Below are 23,121 nucleotides of genomic sequence, written 5' to 3' on the forward strand. Positions count from 1 at the left end.
ATAAGTCTATTCTCAATTACTAATGTTTGTGATTATTTAGGATGATTATTTATTATTATTATTATTATTATTATTATTATGTGATTATTATTGTTATTTTTTTGATTATTTATTATTATAAGGATTATGTATTACATTCACAGCTGCAAAACTAAAGCAGTAACACGTCTTGGCTAGCATTTGAGGCCAGGGAAAATCTTTGTAAACACAGTCACATTGAAAGTAATCTTCAGCAAAAAGACCACAATTTCTCACTTACCCCAGTCTTCCAAATGAGACATTGTGGTGATGTATCCTTCTTTAGTTTTGAATTGAAGCTACAAAGTTAGAGAAAGTTAATCTGAAATTTAGCAAGATTCTAAATATTTAAAACCTGCCCAGCTACATAATATTACTCATTTGTTTCTGTCACAGTAAATCATGTGATGTGCTGGAAGCTACATCAACAAATCTGTGCTACCTTAAATGCACTATATAGGATTCTAATCCTATAAAGTTTTCATATACTTTAGTGAATGTTTCCTCATGGTTTGCAAGTTGTCCGGTCTGTTTTCTACAAAAACATCTGGAGATATAACCCAACTTTTCATTCATTCATTCATTCATTCATTGTCTGAAACCGCTTATCCAGTTCAGGGTCGTGGTGGGTCCGGAACCTACCTGGAATCATTGGGCGCAAGGCGGGAACACACCCTGGAGAGAGCGGCAGTTTTTCACAAGGCGACACACAAATGCACACTCACGCCTACGGACACTTTTGAATCACTAATACATCTAACAATGTGAGTTTTTGACCGTGGGAGAAAATTGGAGCACACGGAGGAAACCCACACAGACATGGTGAGAACACAAAAAATTCTCACAGGCAGTGGGACTTGGAGTGGGACTTGAACCCACAACCTCCAGGTCCCTGGAGCTGTGTGACTGTAACACTACCTGCTGCACCACCATGCCGCCCGCTCAGACTTTTCAAATGGGAAAAAATTGAATTGGATCAGAACGAGAAAATGGGCTTCTAAAGGAGTAGTGAAGGTAGAGGAGTGTTTGCTCCACTGCCGAGTTCAAAGCCGGACCCGGATAAGCGGTGGGCAATGGATGAATGTAATAAATAAAATATTTGTGAGACCACTGACCCCTAAGGTTTGTTAGAAAATTTAGCCTGGTCCCTCCAGGCCCAAACTTAAGAAGAACGTTTATGAACACTAACCCATGTTTTGGCTGAGTGACCAACTGGAAACCCAGGTATGCATACCTGCATTTATTATAACTGTGCACCACTGTAGCTTTTAGTAAAACATTAAGTCTTTAAACCTGCCTATGTCAATGAGCTTCAGTGAGCTCCACGCTTTGTTGCTGCTGTGGCAGGCTAGTCAGCTGAGCAGCCATTTTGCAAATGGCCTGCTCTTTGTTTGTTGACTCATTCTTCACAGTGTCCACCTCAGCTTCTGTCCTACTCCTCCTCCTGTCCTTCTGCTGCCTTCTCTTTAGCACAGGTACCTGCATCAGACACAGGCCCACATAAGCATTTATCCACCCACACAAAAACTGTAAAATCAGGCTTCAGCTCTGAGTACCAAGAAGGAAAACCCTTAGGAAATAGAAAGAAGAAAGAAGGGTGTTGATTTTATGAGCTGGAGAAAATGGAGCCATAAAAACCACATCAAGGAAAAGGAAAATTAGTGTGCACTGACAGTCGTAAAATATATTAACTGCACAGCATAAGGTGGCACACATTAAAAACTTAATCTGCCCAGCTAACTGAATAGTGAGCATACAGAGGCTTTACAAGCATTACTGTATTTGAAGAGACTTTCAGTTACTTTATGTAGTACTGTAGCAGATTTGTATCTGTATATTTGTTATATAAATTATATTAGAGGACTAGACAAATATCCACAGATGCAGAAAATCGCCATGGTTTCCTGTCATTATGAAGACATTGAAACAAGCAAATAATAACACTTGCAGATACACAAAGATTCACATACAGACACAGGCTGTTTTCCCTCTAACTGGCAGAACACAGCGGGAGTGCACAGAACTGAATGTTAATTATTCATAGAGGCAGTGACACTATCAATCTGAGCTATTGTTACTGAGGTGACAACATGTTTCTTTGATGATGGTTTATCATCCAATGAATGGACCAATTAAATTCTTACCCCCCTTAAAAAAAAAAAAAAAAAGAAATGTATACTGAGGACATTTCCACAGCTGAACTGAGGCCAGCTGGTCAGTCAGCTGTGTGTTCTGCTGATGGTTAGAGGACTGATGAATGATGTATAGAGCTGAATACAGACACAGAATTTAAATGAACTCACCTTGTCATACTTGTCATTGGGTACACAGTTGTGATGGCCGACTCTTGCAGTCCTCCCCTCCATATTAAGAGCCTGAAAGAAGAGCATTAATTAAATAACACATGGAAAGAGAGGACAGACAAACCAAACAAAGGAACCATTCATGTCAACATGACATATTTAGATTTATTTTTCATTGTTCTACTTTGGGCTTTGTGTTACAGAAAATTTAATGAAGAATTCCACTATAATGTACAAACCTCTCTAAAAACAAGGACTTAAGTGGAGCAGCTGGAGTGGACAATCACAGCAACCACACTAGTATACAGTTTTTAAAGTCCAATAGAAATCCTAAAATGACAGCACTTTTATGTAAAGGTTTGTTTTTCTGTCAATATAATTGACATTTCATTTTTATGAAATCTGGCAGGGTTTGTGAAAATGCTGTAGAATTAAAATATTGTCCCTAGTTTTTTCCATTTTAATTCCATACAGATTGCAGGGAATTCTGGGAGAGTTACTTTTTACAGGAACTTTACGGGAACTTATATATAAAGTTAACTGTTAAAAATTGGCATCAGTTCTCAGAATTTATAGTGAAATACAGTGACACACTGTCATTTGAGAAAAGTGCGTTATTAAATAAACAGTATTTTAAAATTACTGTAAATATAGTTTACAACTTTGAATGACCTTTAAAAACACACAGAGGACATTCACTATATGGCTGATGTAATTTCCTGCATGCTAAATGAGGTGCCTCTCTAGTGCACGGACATTCTGCCCTGAACTAAAAATTAAAAACAGGGAAATCAAACACAGCAGTGCCTCTTTTTGACCTTCTCTCTCTCTCTTCCTCTCTCTCACTCCCTCCTCAGAAAGCAGTTGAGGAAACTAATCTAACACTGCCAGTAATTTGCCAGTAGAGTGATTCAGACTTAACACTGAGATTAGCTTGACAGTCATATGGTGGTATGGTGGTTTATACACTAGAGTCTAATAGCAAATAATATCATTCACACTTGGTGGAGTCTCAGCCCAAGGGCTGGTTGTAGGCTCATATTTCTGTTCCTTACTCTCATAACTAAATAACTTTTATGCACAATTTAATGTAGATGCTATATAATCCATAGTACTTACAGAATAATTCATAACATTTGTAAAACAATTCTTAGTAGTTACATAATATGTAAACTATTATATGTAATAATTATTATGTAATTACTATGTAGTTCTATATAATATGTTTAATGAACATGTTAATAATTATTATTTCTAAAGGCTTTACTTTAATGCCAATGTCATACGTACTGCAGTACAGAATGCAATGCATGATGGTGCTGAGGCCAGCTATTTTTCTTGTTTTTACTGACCTCAGTGAAACTTTGCTGTTTCAGCCCAAAGAAACAGAGCATTGTTAAGGTCAGTTAGGCTCAGAGCCAGAGCTCACTTCCTGTTCCTCAAGGCCTGTCTCTGCAGCAAAACTGAGCTCTTACATCTTGAGCTAAACCTTCAGCTAAATAATGCAGTGTGTGTGTGTGTGTGTGTGTGTGTGTGTGTGTGCGCAAGCAGGAAGCATGTGGCTCCGTGTGAAAGAATCAAACTGATCATCTATCTTTTTCAGTCTGTCTGGGGCCTGAGAGCTTTTTGAGGTTCCCTGTCTTCAGTTGTTTCTCTGGCAGTCACATGTATTTAAAGCTAAAGCTAAGGCTCTGCCAAAAAATCGATTGCAAATATTCCACATAGTAATTCTTTTGTTGTAGAGAATCTATCAAATTATTTTCACTTATAATCAGCAAAACATATAATTTGACCCGAGACTTCAAATATTTGCAATACAGTAGTACACTGGTTATCTCTAATATATATAATGGTATATCAATGGTATAATGGCTATATATAATGGTAATCAAAGTATTATTATTATAAACCTTTATAAAATAGACAAACATAGCCTACATCACACAGTAAAGGCAGAGGTAACAGTAGTGTTTTGCCTCTGTGTAATCTACCTTGTGGTTTTTGGCAGAGCGCTGGTCTCTGTGTTGCAGAAGTTGGGTCTGAGTGAGCTGCAGGGCCTGGTGAAGTGCAGAACTCTCTTGTTTCACAGCTTCTAACTCAGCGTGAACATTGTCCAGCTCGACCTGCAGCTGTTGACCTGCAGCCAGGCTCTCACTAACAGAGCAAAAGGGTAATTTCACCATAAGTGTGGCAAATGGTGTCAATGCATAGATAACCCTGTGACGATATGATGAAATTCATTCATCCGTTCATTGTTGTAACTGCTTATTCAGTTCAGGGCTGTGGTGGGTCCAGGCCTACCCGGAATCAATGGGTACAAGGCAGGAACACACTCTGGAGGTGGTGCCACTCCTTCTCAGTGTGACTGAGGTCCAAATGTGTAAACTGAATTTCTTTCAAATTGTTCAACTATTGTCCAAATCATTTTTTGGAGGAAAAAACATGGCTTCTAAAAAGAATGATTGTTGAAATAAAAACAAATGTTTGATGCACTACATACTGAAAATATTAGAAATAAAAATTAAATTATATTTCATTTTTAATATCTTTGCCATATTGATAAATGTTGGGATATGTGTTTTGTATTGGAGCACCTGAGTGTGTTTATCTTGCTCTGGCTCTGCTGCAGTAGTAGGAGTGTGTTTTGGCTCTGGCTGTTCTGTAGAGCAAGACGTTTTCGGAATAGCTCCAGATCATCTTGTCTGAGGGAGGTCAGATGCTCTCTCTCTGCAGGTGGGACATTCTTCAGGGGGACACATCCTGAAAGCTGCTCGTCACTCAGCTCTAAGACTTCACATAGAGCTCGCGCCAGGTCCAAATACTGAACAAAAGCATTAAAATGTACAAGTCAGTATTCAAAGACGGGTGTTTTTGGATGTCATCTATATTGATCATATTATTGGCTAAGATAATGTTTTTGATGATTGACTCTTTACTTTCCTGTTTTTGGAGGTGTATCAACCTGCTGAGAGTGGGCTGATACTTAGTTGGGTGGCTGAGACTAAACTAAGTCATTTACCGCAAAATGGAGTCTACTCATAAGGTTGCAACATAACTTTATGAGGCAACAATCTTAAACTACATCATAATTATGTTTCTAAAGACCAAATTAGCCAGCTAAAGTTCTCTGGAGCAGGTGCATATGAGCCTATAGTGCCAAGCATGGATTAACAGTGTGGAAAGTACTGGAATGTGGAGTAATGATACTTTGTTCTTTAGATTGATGCAACACTATCCAAAAACTCTGGGATCAATTGGATGGGTGTATCTGACCTTAGGAATGTTTTTTTGTGGTTGAATGACAAAAATTCCTCACAGAAATGTTCCAACATAGAGTCTAAAGCCTTCTTTCTATAATACAAGATGTTACTGCAGCAAACTAACCTTAATTTTAGAAGAAACTTTGGTGTAGTCACATTGCTCATAAGGCAATGAATCATGAGCTAAAATGTTACAAGTGTGAAAGGTTAATATCTGGACTTGGTGTGTTTGATAATACATTGGATATAACAGTAAGAAAATGTTTAGCTGTATCAGACAATACTGCACTTCTTACAATAATAGTAAAATATTAAATAAGGATAGCAGTTTCGATAAAAGGTAATTTCCTGTAGACTAACTGACCTCATCACACAAAGCAGTCTGCTGAAAGCTGTAAAAATATTCAGGTTAACATTTAAGCTCAGAACTCAGTAACTCATTATGATTCAGGACTAGGATTATGAAGTTATGCCCTGAAGCAAATAATTATTTGACTATATAATTTTTGTAATTATTTAATTATTTTACAGCTTTTCAAAACCAGTCAAAAACAAGCCTTGCTGTAATAAGTAAAGTGCTACCTTTTTTAAAAATACCAAGTCATTTCCTGTAGCACACACAAGAAAAGCATTTCAAAACAAGAGCAATTTCAGAGACTGAATTTCAGAGACAAAAGCAGGTTGTTTCATTGCAGGTATAATATATTATTATGCACTTATCTGGTGTATCTATTATATATACCATGTGATGGTTCTGTTTGTATATAATTAGAATATCTTTGACACTCTTTTGCACTGCTCAGACTCAAATATGTTTCTCTACATTCTCAGACAGCTGTATCCTGTACATTTAATATAAATGCACTGATTCCAAAATATTTCGGTGCATTTAATGCTAATAAAAATAGAACACAATTCTGTTTAATGAAAAAAAAAACAACTAAGCACTGGATGTATTTTCCGTTTATTTTGTTAATATAAGGTCATTTCAAATTTGGTGTCCAAGAAATTGTGAGAAAAATATGTACCCTTTTTTTAAATCAAAATATAATTCATAATTGGGGCAGAGTACACAAAATGTCCAGTGGAGTGCAGGTGCCTTGGGCCTTTCTAGTTATATGTTGCCCTTTATTATTGTGTTTAGCACTTTGTTGTAATATTTTACTCCTTGATCTTTATACACAGATTTACAAAAGCCATAAGAGAGTGTCTAAAACTTGTAAACACTCATTGCATTTAAACAGCAAAGAATTCATTGATGGATTTTTTTTATAAATCCTTTCATATTTTTACAGAGCTAGGCCATTTTGTCATGATTTTGGAGCATTTCACAAAATGTTTTTTCTATAATTCTTGCTGCTCCAATATTTTTAGAATATGATCCACACATTGATGTGTGAATGACAGTATATTTACAAAGAAAAAACAATGACACTGACAACTTTAAAATACTTTTTTTGTGTTTATATTGTTGTTTGGAGTTAAGTTTGTACTGTATTCATTGTTTGACTGAAGACAGTGCCACACTGTTGTGCACAGACAGAAAAACATGAACACATGCAGAGAACACTTACAGTTCTCTCGCTGAGCTCCAGAGCATCAGACATGTCCAGCCTTGCTGTGCGTTCCAGAGCTACTTCACTTAGAGCCTCAGGGAAGGCAAAGCCACTCTGTATGAATACAACAATTCAGCACATCACATAACCAAGATACACAAAAATAATACAGACATCACATTCTAAAAACAGAAAAAGTGGGACAGGGGCTGTGATATCTACAGTTTAAATTTAGCAATCGTACCTGATAACCCAAGTTTCAGTGAACAGATGTGTCAAGATTTCATATAAAATATTGATCATGAAAAACAGTAATAGATCTGATTTGGATGTCTCTCTTTTATAAAACAAAGAGCAAAGAACAACACACACAGAGGGTGTATAACTTTATTCTCTGCTCAGGACACTCTACCATTATATCTCTACATAGAATTGAGTGGTTTGCTGCCATATAAATATTTAAAATAAAGTAAAAGGTCATCTCATCTTGTACAAAGTTATGGCAATATATTTTAATTTATGGAGTCATGAACATTTTGGATGCTTGATTCCTCTCCCCATTGTAATGTGATATTCCAACACCCTAGGCTTCAACAGAACGATATACATCAAGTCCATATTTGACTACCAAACAACTCTGAACCGCTCAGTTTTACATATTAATAGCATCCTTCTCCACAAATTAACCTTAAAACTACAGGTTAGACTATTTTCAATTTCAACTGAAGTCAAGTTCTAAATTGTCCCCAATTGTATTTAAAAAAAAAAAAAGTCAAAGAAAGGTCAGTAGTAATTGTACCATTGAGGTGATTGAAGCCCTTTGTGCTGCAGATCTCAGAGGCCTGAGAGTGTTGTTTTGTCTCACTGGCTCCCCCTCCTGTCCTAACAGTTCTGCAACACAGGAGTGACTAGCATTTAAAGGAGCAATACATAATTTAGCAATAAGTAAAATATTACACAAAATATTAATGATTATTATTTTTATATTAGCTTTATAAAATAACCCAGATGACATGAAGTAAACTGCTTCATGTACGCAGAACTGTTTCCCACATGGAGCAGCCAGGTTCAAAAGCTAGAAATATTTTGGAGATTTCTTATTGACTATTTCACTGTGTCTATCTGTAGATATTAATACAGACTGTCAGCTTTTAATGGTTAATAATCCATACATGTAAAGAAAATTCAGTAAACAGCAAATCATAAGCCAAGTCACTGTATTGTAACTCACTGCTAGCAAACTTCTGTTCAATAGCTCTGACCCGTGCTCTCATGTCAAAGAGGGTTTCTTTCTGCTGACGCAGAATTTCTTCATGACGATGACCTTTGCCCTTGTGGTGGTGAGTGAAAAGGTCACTGGGACTCACCATGAGGGCCACATCCTGTAAAACACAGTATAAAAAACAGAAATTCACAACTCACATGAATATATGTAGAACATGATACATGCGTATATGTATGTGTTTTATGTTTTAAAGCAAAAAAAAACAAAGTCAAGTTGCAGTCAGGTGTTTTTGAGACTCTGTTGTAACCTATTATAAAGGCCTATCATCTTTGAAGACGTCATCTATTCTGTCACTTCTATTAAAAAGCATTTTGATGTTTTGTGGATGCATTATGCCCTTGTAATGGTAGCCTTTTATTAACATACACATTTATTGAATTAAAGAAAATTATTCACCTTTGTAGCAAGTGTGTTCCTCATGTAAACTATATAGCATTATAAGACATTTGAATAAATATTTACATATATCAGCCATGAAATTACTGCACTTTGTTTGCCAAATGCAAGGCAGTGATGCTATTCAGTATTGTGTGTTGTTTATTTTTTGGCAACTGTCAGATCTCAAGAGACCTCTGTAGGGACAGTCACTACTGTTTTAGCTGATATATAAGGATGTGCTTACATGGCAGAATGTGAGTAATTCTTTCTTTTCATAAAACTGGCTGGCAGCAATTTGAGTTTTATGACAGCAGTTTAACATTACTTCATGAGGTCCAAACCAGAAGTCTACAGTAGGGTTTTTAACCACATGGTTAAAAGTGGGTAGAAGGCTGTATTCACCTCCCTCTGAAAGATGATTAGTATTAATGCAGTTTTGTAGACAAAAAAGCAATGGCTAAGCATTTTAACTCAGATAGGACCACCTTAGTTTGATGTGCTTGAAGCATAGGTACATGGCTGCCATAGTCCTGTCCTTCTTTTTGACTTTTCAAGTCCATCTCCATTTGTCTGGCAGCAGAAGAAAATAAAGTTTAGAATCGTCACAGACACTTTCTTTACTAATTAAAACAGCATGAATGATTGATTTACATACATACAAAGAACATGACTACATATATGTGTGTATAATTGTGTGCAGCTATTGTGTCCAGCCTACATCTGCTTCTCCTTCAGTGTCTTCAGTTCCTCATTCTTCTGTTCCAGCAGCTGAGAGGTATCTGTTAGTTTCTGACTGAGCATGCTCAGTTGCATCCTCTGCTCCACCACTAAAGCTCTGTGTGTCTCCAGCTCTATCTTCTGCTGTTCACTCAGTTCCCCTGGACACAAGAACTGAAACCTTTACTTCCCCATTTATCTTAAACAATCCAAATTCACCAAATGATAACCTTTTACTGTAGGTCAACACTCATAAGGCTTTCTGACATCAAACTACATCCAATTACAATAGACATATTCCTATAATATTTTTTCTAACAGCTTACAACAGTTAGAGATATTTGTGTAGCTTCATGTTTTTAGGCAATGAACAGTGACTTTTAGTTTATTATTTTTTCTATCAAATCTCATTAATTTGTTAATTCATCTCTATGTCCATGTGGCCTCTGTAGGACATACTGTTATCTATAAAAAAGGGTAGGAGTTTTCTGCATTGCTAAAAAAAAAAACAGTAGCAGCCATTTGACGCTTACATAATTTGTCAAATTTTAAATAATTGACAAACTAAATAATTTAGGCATGTGGTTTGCAAGATGCTGTGACTGTAAGTTTCCTATACTTGTAATTTACATTAGTTTGTAGCTCTAGTGCAAAAGTAAAGTAGCAATTTTCACACTTAAAGTATGTATTACCTGAGTGAATACTGGAGTAAAGATAATATCCTGAAACTGTAGTTCTCCACTTTAATAACATACTCATCTGGGCATAGTACCTGTTGTTCCGGCTTGTATGGACCTAAGCCTTTTTCTAATAACATAAAATGCACTGTGTGAATGTTCAGCACCTGTGAGGTCGGAGAGGCGAGCATGGGCTTGTGCCAGGTCACGACTCAGAGAAGTAATAACCTCACCCTGCCTGACCACTTCTTGTTGGGCTGCTTCAAGTGATGTCCTAAAAGAACCCAAACACAAAGACCATTTCTTGGTGATTAGTGAAATAAATGGGTAAAACACTTTTATTTCTTTTTCCTCCCACAGCCCCTCTGATTCCCACTTCTTATATAAGCATCCAATAATTGACAAAACAGGGAAGTGACAGAACAAGCCTGTTACTGTTATTTATTTATTTATTTATTTTTACACTTTAACCTTGTAAAATCATTGTTTCTCTTAGTCATATGGTTCAGTCTCTAAGCAACTGCACAGATGGAAGTGGGCTCTTCTCCCACATATTCCACAGTCATCACTTGCATATGAAACCTAAAAACATGACACACACTTACATTTCATTAATTTATGAGTATGTCATGTGTGGAGGATGGTGGTATGAAATTGAATTGTGAATCTTCTCCCTACAAGTAATTTTTTCTTAGTTTCTTAATACCCCCTGATCAGACATTGGTTTATCTACTTATCAGCACTGTCTAAAGTCATGTAATGCCCAGACATTCTATTATTATCTTTTTTGTTTATCTTATTTAATTACTAGGGGCAGCTCATTTCATTGCATAAAATGTATAATCTTTATAACCTTCCAGTGTTTGTGATTTCACTGCATCAAAAATTCCTTTTCATTTCTGGGGACTTCATTATGGGATGTGTAGAGCTGGGGTAATTAGTGATTCTGCCATATTCTCATGAATAATTTGAAGTGTTGAAATGTATTATTTGTGAGGACAAAACACTAGCTAAGATTATAGTGTAGATCAAGTTTGAAGAATATTACTTAGGAATTTGGACCAGATGGCATTACACATGCATTTTGTTTTCATGCATTATAAGATGAATCAGCGGCAGCATGGCGGCGCAGCAGGTAGTGTTGCTGTCCAGGGAGCTGGAGCTTGTGGTTTGAGGCCTGCTCCGGGTGACCGTCTGTGAGGAGTTTTGTGTGTTCTACCTGTGTCTGCGTGGGTTTGCTCTGGGTGCTCTGGTTTCCTCCCACAGTCCAAAAACACATGTTGATAGGTGGATTGACGACACAAAAATGTCCATAGGTGTGAGTATGTTGTCACATTAAATATATATTTTAAAATTATGAATTAAAAAAGGTTTATTTCGACTCCTGTAATTGTTGCTGGATTTAGTTTTGACAGAAAATATATACAGTATTGAAAGTTTTATGATTAGTCTGTCCTGTAGTACTAAATTCAAATATGAAATTGTCTTTAAGTTGTAAATAGAAATTGGATATAGATTGATAACATCCAAACCCACCGTGACCCTAACCTGGATAGGAGGTTACAGACAAATAATGAATTCATGAACATCCAATGTGCCGTTAGTTAAAGCTGTAGTGTATTGTACCTGAGAGACAATATTGTCTGTTCCTGTTGCTCTTGCTGTTTTGATTCCTCAGATGAAATGCTGGGTTTGTCATCCTCCAGTCGGCTGAGTGCTTCTATTGAATTTAGCAGAATATTGTAACACATATCCAAAAAAAAGGTCTTGAGTTTAACAGGATGACTGCTGCACCCCAGGGGCTTAGTATGGCATTACAGCTGTTGTCCACATTCTGTTCATTAGCTTACAAAAATGTACAATATATTCATAAATTAACCAAAACACAAAAATATGATTGCTTCATATGTGACATAGGCTTATTCCCATTTTGGACATCAAAAATATTCTGACTTTCAATCTCAGTATATATTTTCATTTACTGAACCCCATAAGCAAAATTAACAATTTTCCCCTCTAAATTCGTTGTGCCCGTTCAAAATGACCAAACTCATGCTGCTATTCAACTATTGTAAGTTAATACGTAACATATGTGTTGATTATTACTAAGAATATTCTTCAAAATAGAAACTGTGCAGTGCAGCATTCATCACCGTGCTTAACATCTGGTTTTGTAACTTAAACAAAAAAAGTAATTTATAATAATTTCTATTGGTTGATTTATCATGACATTTTTCAGCAATCCAAAGGGCAGGTTGTGCTTTCAAATGGTAAGCGATGTAAATACAAAAATTAATGTAATGAGCACGCTGAGGCAATATACATGTGCACAAAAACATGAGGGGGAAAGGTAAATATTCCTAAGCACCGAAATATAGTAAGAAGCTCACCTGTAAGCCTGTGCATGACAGAATCTCTGTCCTCCTGTAACTCTCTCTCTCTCTGCTGGGCTCTGCTCACTTGCTTTTCCATGGCAACAATGGTGTGAGCGTGCTGCCGCACCTTGAGTTAATTTCAATTTAACTGAGTTACATTCACCTATAGTCTTTGTTTGGAAAAAGCCTTCTATTTATTAATTATTTAATTAATTAATTAATTAATTAATTAATTATTTTCTATCTCCACATTTATCAAAGACTCTGTATTAAACCTGTTTATGCACAGACGTTTTTAACACGAAAGTGTTAAAAATTATTTGTAATAAAACATAGTTATTAATGTCCTGTAAAATTTAGGGAGCAAACAACAAAAATTGTACAGTGCAGAAAAAGCTGTTCAATAAACATTGCAGATAGTAAAGCCCCTGTACCTGTTCCCTGTACTCCTGGATCTCCACACTGACCCTTTCTCTCTCATCAACTGCTCCTGTCTGTAGGGCCTCCTCCACTCGTCTCTGCCACTCTTTCTCTTTCTGTTCCTGCTCCTTCATTTTCTCCCTCCACTCCTCCACTTGTTGTTCTCTTTCTCTGACTCTTTGTCTGAGTTCACTTTCTTTTTTGCATGCTTCTTCTAGTTTGGTGAGCTTCTCTGCCTCCTGTGTCTCCATCTCTAAGCGCAAAGCAACCTGGGAAGACAGAAAGTCCAAGAAATTCATATACACAATGGCAGTTAATTGAAGGCAGTATTAGTAAGTTTTAGAACTAATAATAATATTAATTATTCCTTCTAATTAGTGAATTCAGCTACTTTACACTCTCTACTGACTCTACAGAAATTTGCAAGCTTTTACTTCAGCAAATGAGTAAACAAACACCCTGTTAAATACCTTGATTTTAGAAAAAACATAAAGAAATAAACTTAAATTCCTTCAAAAAGGTAAAAGTCTCCCACAGTTTAAAACAACATACGTGGATTAGGTGGATTGGCGATGTGTGTGTGTGTGTATGTGTGTGTGTGTGTGTGTGTTGCCCTGTGAAGGATTGGTGCCCCCTCCAGGATGTGTTCCTGCCTTGCGCCTAGTGACTCCAGGCAGGTTCCGGACCCACCGCGACCCTGAACAGGGTAAGCGGTTACAGACACTGAATGAATGAATGAATGAATGAATTAAAGAATAAAGCCCCTTGTGAAACACTTGAATGAGTGAATGAATATGGCCTGTGATTCAGTTGCTTACTGGCGGCTATGCAGTGTCTGTGTGTATATATTTCTGTGAATAATTTAAATGCACTTTAAGGCATTTATGTTCATACTAATTCAATGGTACAATGTTAGTTTTAACTTACTTCAGCAGCTTTGGCTGATTCCAGATCAGACTTCATCTTCCTCAGCTGCAGCTTTACAGTGTTATCCATCTCAGCCAGTCTTTCTGCAGCCTGCAAGATAACACCAAACCAAGGTAAACAATATTTACTGAATTGCAATAAATGGAATATATAGATTAATGTCCATTAATATGGTTGCTCTATTAAACTGGAATTTACTTTGCCCTGTTTACTTTTCTGTGTTTCTTGACAGTGCTACCCTGATAATTGGTCACTTTTATTTCATACCACTAATTGAACATAATTAAAATATTTCTGTAAAGATGACCAAGGTAGCAGTAGCACCTGTAGTTTCTGTTCTTCCAGTTCCTGTTTCATTGTCTCCAGTGATTCCTGTAGGTCACTAGCCAGATCTTCTCTTTCTTGAAGCTGCTTCTTCTCTGCCTGTCACAAATAATGGTACAGCAGCTATAACCTTATGTTCTCTGAATTCATACACAGTTCACATATTTCATGAGGCCAAAGTATACCAATGACAACACACTGCGATAAAAACTTTTGATTGGTCTATTTTGTTTGTGTTCCCTTATGCAATTTTATTTTACAGTTTTTAATAAGAACATCCCACGAATGATGCAATATTAGATTCCTTGTGTTTATTCACATATGTCCCGTTGGTGCACTATGGTTTTATAGTGATTCATTCATTCATTGTCTGTAACCGCTTATCCAGTTTTGGCAGGTACACACCTTAGAGGGGCATCAGCCCTTTGTAGTGTGGCATATTCATTCATTCATTCATTCATTCATTGTCTGTAACTGCTTATCCAGTTCAGAATTACAGTGGGTCCGGAGCCTACCCGGAATCACTGGGCTAAAGTCAGGAACAAACCCTGGAGGGGGCGCCTGTCCTTCACAGGGTGACACACACACACACACACACACTCACACCTATGGACACTTTTGAGTCACAAGGCAGGAACACACCCTGAAGGGGTAGCTAGTCTTTTGCCGGGCAGCACATTCACACCTTTGGAAACTCTTGATTAGCCAATCCACCTACCAATGTATGTTTTTGGACCATGGGGGGAAACCGGAGCACCCAGAGGAAATCCATGCAGACACAGGGAGAACACTCCAAATTCCTCACTGTCACCCAGGCTGGGGTTAAAACCCACAACCCCAGGTCCCTGGAGTTGTCTGACAGCGATACACTGTTGTGCCACATGTCGCCTGTTTTAGAGTGATGGTTTGGCCAAAAAACAAAACATTCTACATTTTAATTTTACAATAACTTCATTTTCTATGGTGTCAACATTTTCACTGTTATCTCATAACTATCTAAACTGTGTTCCACAGACTGGTGAAAAAAATAGTTGTTGCAGCAAAGTAGTGTACATAAAAAAAAACCACATTCAAACCTTTAGAGTCCTTAGTTCTGACTGGATCTCCCGATACTGCTGACACAATGTTTGTATGGCTCCTGATATACCTAAAACAGCATAAGAACAGTTAAAAGTTCAGTTTTTCTGCAATATTATAATTGCAGTCTGTTTTTGTCTCTTTCTGTTTTCTCTTACCACCAGTGTTCTCCGACACCTCAATCCCTGCTGTCTGCAGTGTGTTCACGAAGTCCTGCAGCAGTGTGTGTAGAGTGGTCAGTAAAGAAAGTGTCAGAGTCTGAACCCAGCGCACAGTATGACACACACTCTCTTCCTGAAGGGCTGTAATTTGGCTCTGTATTGCATCCACTGTGACCACTTCCTGTGCACTGCTCTGTCCATAGTGGCAAAAATAAACACAATGTTACTTAGTTCACTGTTATAATAACATCACAATTTGTGCACATCGCATTGCTTAGTGAAGCATCAATTTAAAAACAGAAACATTGGTCATTTTGATTAACCCTTTAATTAATTAATGCCTAAAATGGCCAATATGCAGACAACCTTCACTTAATTTCTTCAGTCAATAGCAAAATAACCACATTACTTTCATATTACTTACTGCACAATACGTTTTAATGACTTAATGAGCTTTAGGTGCCCAATGCCCAAATATGTTTTTAGTGATATCATAAAGAACATTCCAGTATGGAAAATGGTTTCTGAATATGATAAGCTTTAAAGGTTGAAGCTTAATATATGCATAATATAATATGAAAGGTTCCATAAGTAAGGATTTGTCCTAGAATCTGTATTACATTTTACATTACACCAGAGGTTCTTTAAACTTTAAGAAGGATAGTATAAATAACACTTGTTTTTACCTTGAATTTTTAAATGAAGTGTTGGACTCATTTTACGGTAACTATTTTGAAGTTCATACACACACACACGCACACGCACACACGCACACACACACACACACACACACACACACACGCACACACGCACACACACACACACACGCACACACGCACACACGCACACACACACGCACACACACGCACACACACACACACACACACACACACACACACACACACACACATACTTACAGTTATGAGAGTGAGAATATAAATTATAAGGACACTTTCTGGTTTTTAGGATGTTAAATGTAATATTCAATGTATAATCATGGCTGTTAGGTAATTTGTATGGGATTTCCAATTATGATAATACCTGCCATTCAGACAGTCTACCCTTAAGTTTCACAGTGTCTTCCTCCATGAGTCTCTGGTTCTCAGTGTGTTCTTGTAGTTTTTGCTCCAGCTCCTTGACTCTGGAACTGAACATCTCTTTCTGTTCTGCTAGCTCTAACAAATGCTCCAACACCTATACAAACACAACACCAGACACAAGGAACACCCAAAATCAAAACCCACCTGCCAGTTCAGATTGGGGTTAACAGACAAATTGATGTAAAAATGAACACATTTCACTCGCCTCTTGCTCGGATACTGTTTCTGAAGTCAGCAGTATGCGTTTTGTGATTTGACTGCAAAGGTTCTCAAGCTGAAAAGAGAGAGACAGAGCTTTGTATCTGAGAATAACACATCAATGAACGCACATCACAGTTATTTATCACATCTCTCTCACCCGAATTTGTGTGTGTCTCAACTCTGTTTGCATTTCCTCTTCTCTCTGACGGGTATTCTGCTGCAGCATTTTCAATCGGTTCATCTCAGTCTGAACATTGGCCTGCTCCTACGCCCCATTACAAGCACACACAGCACACAGACACACACACACACACACACACACACACACACACACACACACACACACACAAGAAGACACACTATTATATGTAAAGAAGAGATTGGCAAATATATGATCAAACATAAGTGCTCTCAGAACAATGGACTGTCCTCTTTAAATAAATCTCCACACAAAAATTTGCTTGAGATTAGCACATAATACACCAACATAATACATACTGTAACATATTTCTCACTATGTTATATATAACTATGACTGTTATACTCCCTATAACTATGTTATATAACCTTGATTGTTACTATATGAATAAAAGGTTTGTTCTGACCTGTATCATCTGTAATTGTCTGTGTTTGAGGGCATCCATCTCAGTAATTTGTTGATTCAGCTCTTTTTGTTTCTCATGCAGGGTCATGTCCAGTTTCTCCATAGTCTGCAGGACAGCACAGATAACTCAGCAACCAGTTAAAAAAGGACAGAAAAAGTGAACAGTATACCCCTGCAAGAATGAGCACCTTCTTGAGTGATTCCACCTCCTTTTCTCTGGCAAGATACTCTTCGTGATGCTTCTCTGCCTCTTTCCTCTGTGATAACTGCTTATTGAAATGGTTTATTTATTTAATGAATCATATATATATATATATATATATATATTTGAGAATCAAGTATGGAAAAACTTTAAGCCTACCTTGTTTGCCATGTTGCTAAGCTGAGCCTCTTTATATCTCACTTCCTGCCGGAGTTTATCAACCTCAGCGGCTAGTTTCAGTGTCTGTTTTTCCCGAGACAACAGATCTTTCTGAAGACTGTTTACCAGAGCTGAAACAGAAATAGCAAATCACACAATCAAACACAAATAACTTAACTGTAGTGGTCAAGCATTGTGGGTAATACTGGTGTTCACTTCAGCTTGGGCAGGAAGAATACACAGACCGACGGACTGAGTGATCAAACTAATGTTTTTATGTTTAAAATGTTCCATACCTACTAAAAGTACATTTCAAAATAAACTCCAAAAGAGAAAACCTATAATGGGAAAAGTGTTTTGTTTTCACCTGTACTCCTGCTTTTTTCATTCTTGATGTGAGTTAGCTGTTCTTTTAATGTGCTGATCCTCTGCTCTCTCTCAGCTATGGCCTGAGCAACCTGCTCACCACAATTATTCTGTATCTCCAGCATCTCCAAACCCCGAGTTTAAAAAAAAGGTTGAACATATCGTAAATTGGAAAAAAGAATGCAGTATTCTGTAAATCATGTGCACATCCCTGTTTTACCTGTATTTAACCTGGAATAGTTCAAATACAAGATATTTGATGTTTTATGTGCTTCATTGCTTTAGTAGTACATGCTCATACTAAAATTGTCAGTTGAAACACGTTTTAAAAACTGGGAGCGTGTCATTTTTTAATTAGACACACAGACATTTCCAGCTAATATAATTATATTTGGTTCTAAAAACAACATCCAAAAAATGTGCTTTTTCACACATTTTAGTACATTTTTAACTCTCCCATTTGCATTTTTCCCAACAATGTTAGTGGGTCCCAGATATTTTTGTGTTTCCTTTCCACATCTCTTTGTGTTTTTTTTAATGAATATTACATATTCAATTATGTATATTTGGCATATTGTATTCTAAAGAGAAAATATTCAGCGAATTTGTTATCTCTGTACATGTAGAATACACAGATTTTTTAACAAAAACAAAAAACAACGTCTGTGTTTATTATTTCACATTCTGTTCCAGTTACAATTTAACAGTAAGAATACAAATTGCACCTGTTCTTTTAGCTGTTGGATCTCCTGTTTTTTCTCCTGGATGCCAGTGGCCAAGTTACTGAGTTTGTGTCTGATGTCAGAGTCAGCCTGAGAGCTCTGTGAGAGCTGCAATCGGAGAGCAGCAACCTCATCTCTCAAAGCCATTATCACACACTCCTTCCTTTGATTTTCTCCCTCACACACATTCACGCCACTCAGATTCACACCTTGCCTCACACTCCCATCTTCCTGGACATACAATAAACAAAATGCACTTCTGACACAATGTATTAAACAAGTATTGATTACATTTTTTACAAATATTATATCTGGTCATTGTAAAAACAAACAAAAACGAATGAGAAAAAGTAATTAAATCCAATACTTGTGGACCATTACTATTGGCCCTTTCATGGAGAAATGTGATCCATCAGCTTCAATGGTATTACCTCTCTGATTTTGAACCTTTAGCTTTACCGTTTTAGGGTTGAAACGAATATTAAGTCTCTTATTTAGCACAGCTAAATAAAGGACACTTAATTAGAGATTATTTATAAGGAAGTTAATAAAACAATTGCCAACATTTTGTGGGAAAAAAATTCTTACACATTTTACTTATTTCCTCTCTTTTAAACAAACAAAGAGTTCAGAAATATACGCCACGTCCGCCTAAGTGTTGCTGCTATCATTGCAAAAACTATGTAACTGATTTAAGTATTCTTCAGATGTGATGAGTTATTCTATAACATTGCCTAAATGACAGAAATTATGCAGTGGCACAAATGAAAGAAGCTTGTGCTAACCTTAACCCTCCTGGCTTCACAATATAATGTAAAGTGAGGACACCAGTTAACTGGTGGAACTAACAAAGACCAACTTGTGACAAACATAAAGATGATAACAATAATTACTATGTCAAAATTGAAACAAAATGTAATTAACATAATAATACAAATGTAAGCGGCACGGTGGCGCAGCAGGTAGTGTCGCAGTCACACAGCTCCAGGGACCTGGAGGTTGTGGGTTCGATTCCCGCTCCGGGTGACTGTGAGGAGTTGGTGTGTTCTCCCCGTGTCCGCGTGGGTTTCCTCCGGGTGCTCCGGTTTCCTCCCACAGTCCAAAAACACACGTTGGTAGGTGGATTGGCGACTCAAAAGTTTCCATAGGTGTGAGTGAATGCGTGTGTGTGTGTCTGTGTTGCCCTGTGAAGGACTTGCGCCCCCTCCAGGGTGTGTCCCGCCTTGCGCCCAACGATTCCAGGTAGGCTCTGGACCCACCGCGACCCTGAACTGGATAAGCGGTTACAGATAATGAATGAATGAATACAAATGTAGACTCAAAGTTGTTGATACAGTCTGCAAATGAAAAAGAATAAAATTAATTGCATAATTAGTATACATCATGGAATTGTGTACTTATGTAACCAATGAAGTTGGGACGTTGTGTAAAACATAAAGAATTACACTGATTAAATTGAATTGAATACACTACAAAAACAAGATATTTAATGTTCAAACTGATAAACTTTATTGTTTTTTTGCAAATATTCAGTCTTTGAAAATGATTTTTTTATTAATGTTTTACACAACATCCCAACTTCATTGGAATTGGGGTTGTAGTATAAAAGAACAAAAGCTAAAACTCTCAATTCCTAAAACATGCTATGGTAGACACACTTTGTCCTGTAGTAAGTCCTGCATGCTGCATGATGTGGATACATTTTTCAGAGACTGTTCCCGTCCTGTGCTGCTGGACCAGCTTCCTAAAGCAACCAGAAACAGACTCTTAAAACGTCTTACAGGCACATTTTACACACTTTATTTAATGCATAAATTTTACAAACACCTTGACCACTAAAAGGTGGCCTTTACCTGCTCTCTGATAGTGTCCTCTGGGCTCGAATGCTTTGGGGATTTGAGTAGTGCGTTTAGCTCCTGCACTGGCAGGTCGGGGTCTGCTGGGTGGATGAGGGGTGACAGGAGGGGAATGGGTTTGAGCCCTTACACGAGCTGAGGTCTGGACAGGTAGTACGGGAAGCTGAGTAATGGGGGGGAAAAACCTTCTTATCATTGTTATTTTTTTAAATTTTGATATAAAAGCACACGTCAGCTTACAAATATAACAAGTGAGTTATATGAGCCATTTTTTATGTCTGGGTGCATTAAGTTCCATTTTCAGCTCTACAAATTTGCAATAAATCTTCATTTTGTTCTTTCCAGTCAATCAGATTATCTTCTACAATTTTAATGAATGCTATTAAATCTGAAGCTTACTGGTAAAGTCTGAATCCTAGATGTAAGCCTATTTCAATTCGTCAACATGATAGTAAAAGGCACATTTAAACAATACTCATAGATTCTGAAATTTGATTTTCCAGATTAACTCATTTCCTCATTTGTCAGAATCATCATAGCACGGCCCAGAGAAGTGTGGCACAGACACTTCAGCATTAATGAGCTTAGTACTGATACTGGATGATTTTTTCTGGATTACATACACAACACATATACATCCAATGTTATAGCTCTTACTGCATCTGCAGTGTCCAGTATGAGTTCATATGTTGCACCTCCATAGCCAAAGTGAAGCTCATCCCCAGGTGTGAGACGCACTGCAGCATTGTGTATGCGACAGTCATTTACGTAGGTGCCATGGACAGAGTTCAGGTCAGTCAGAACATAGCAGTGCTCCACCTCGTTCCACTCAATTGTAGCATGGAGGTCATCTACACCTCCATTCTGTTGAGCAAAAAGCACAGGTCTGAATCCAGTGTACTTATTCAGAATCAATGTAATGATTCCTTCCTGCTAAGAGTAAGCACATCAGTAGTTTCATTGAATGCTTTATAGTAGAAATTGGAACATTCCTATGTTAATCTTCCTAGATGATTCGTTGTGAGAACACAGTCCCACTATTCCACACCCTAAGATAGGGTGTTTATAGTGATCTCATCAGTGTGGCTGACTATTTCAGAGCCTTTAATAATGTACATATTGGATTGTGTGAGATTCAGATAAAGACACATGCCTATATAATGTTGACAAACATAAGTCTGTTTACAAAACTCTCTTTAAGTTACCTGTAGACAGAGGTGAGAATCCTTGTGCCTTCCAACAGTAGTGCGTTTGGGCTGGAGTTTAAATATCCAGTTTAAAGTTTTAAGGTAAGCCTTCATTTCAGACCTGCTTAGAAATATAGAAATTTAAGGATAAATTATCTGTTTTTAAAATAATATGTGTTAAAATAATTAAGAGTTTCCTGTTCTTATTACTGGATTAGATTAACTATAAAGTTACCTTGTTTTTGCTTGACATTAGTTCAGTTGGACTAACTCAGAATTTCTTGCTTCAGTTTGTAAGACTTCAACGGCTCCTGGTAAAATAAGAATAAATATTCTGTAATCTCTAATTCTTCTAAAGTTTATAATGCAATTGAAGCTTCCTCGAGGGAAAATCAGCAGTCTCACGAGGGCCTGTTGTATAAGACTGCCATGGCAACGCTGGGTAGGAAACCCCGCCCGACTGCTTTGTGTCATGCTCTGAGCTCTGGCTCTGAGATATTTTGCCCGACTTCCTGTGCTCGGATTGGCTAGAAGCTCAAAGTTACAAGTAGTCAGCCAATCCCATTGCAGGAGGGTGGGTTGCCTAAATTATACCTTATATTGGGGTAAAAACATAACAGTGTACAAATGGCTATTTCATGATATTCTGGTTATCGATTTCACCACTTAATTTAATTTTATCAACATACTTAGAAGATAAGTTCAAGAAAGAAAAAACATTTTTTTAATGCTTTGAAAGTGGCTTCGTGTTGACGTAGTTACTCAACACTAATCACTAATTAACTAATTGTAATGGGATTCCTTTACTCATTACATTCTGGAAAATAATGTCACACTTGAATAAAATTAATGAACAAATCTGGAAAGTACAAAAATTATAGATCAGTAGTCATTTCTGTTTTTTATTTAGGAACATACAGCAGTAGCAGTAACATTAATCACGTATAAAATATTTTTTCACTAAACTAGACTGTATTTAAGAAATATAAAATAGTCCAATAAAATTTGAGTGTTCAAAAAAAACCAAAAAACATCTGAAGCGTGTTGCCAGCTATTCATAAAGTCTTCATAAATTAAAAATTACAAAATCTTCAAGAGGCTCTTTTTAAACTTACATTGAGCTGCTTAAATCTATGCTCAGAAAAAAAATGGAGAACATGTTATATTTTAAGCATGAAGTATTGAAAAATTTTAAAATGACAAAAATGACAAGCAGAAAATAGTGGGCTTAGGTAAGTGTCCTTTA

General features: G+C 37.0%; 1 protein-coding gene across 1 annotated transcript; it reads right to left on the reverse strand.

The window, feature by feature from the left end:
- Positions 1 to 940: 940 nt before the first annotated feature.
- On the reverse strand, positions 941 to 22,278 carry fhad1 (forkhead-associated (FHA) phosphopeptide binding domain 1). Its single transcript, XM_066644338.1, has 30 exons — positions 22,111 to 22,278; positions 21,894 to 21,996; positions 21,346 to 21,552; positions 20,686 to 20,851; positions 20,491 to 20,576; positions 18,836 to 19,063; positions 18,112 to 18,235; positions 17,745 to 17,875; positions 17,572 to 17,649; positions 17,385 to 17,489; positions 16,937 to 17,044; positions 16,784 to 16,852; positions 16,520 to 16,672; positions 15,476 to 15,671; positions 15,317 to 15,387; positions 14,241 to 14,339; positions 13,917 to 14,006; positions 13,004 to 13,258; positions 12,585 to 12,696; positions 11,821 to 11,914; positions 10,362 to 10,468; positions 9,519 to 9,678; positions 9,286 to 9,370; positions 8,369 to 8,519; positions 7,937 to 8,028; positions 7,156 to 7,251; positions 4,916 to 5,142; positions 4,313 to 4,475; positions 2,322 to 2,393; positions 941 to 1,497 (listed from the first exon to the last, which is right to left on the reverse strand). The coding sequence occupies exons 2-30, from the start codon at positions 21,987 to 21,989 to the stop codon at positions 1,321 to 1,323; spliced, it is 3,798 nt and encodes a 1,265-aa protein (XP_066500435.1). The 5' UTR covers positions 21,990 to 21,996; positions 22,111 to 22,278; the 3' UTR covers positions 941 to 1,320.
- Between the last annotated feature and the right edge of the window lie 843 nt (positions 22,279 to 23,121).

The sequence above is a fragment of the Hoplias malabaricus genome, chromosome 14, assembly GCF_029633855.1.
Source record: "Hoplias malabaricus isolate fHopMal1 chromosome 14, fHopMal1.hap1, whole genome shotgun sequence".
NCBI classification, from domain to species: domain Eukaryota; kingdom Metazoa; phylum Chordata; class Actinopteri; order Characiformes; family Erythrinidae; genus Hoplias; species Hoplias malabaricus.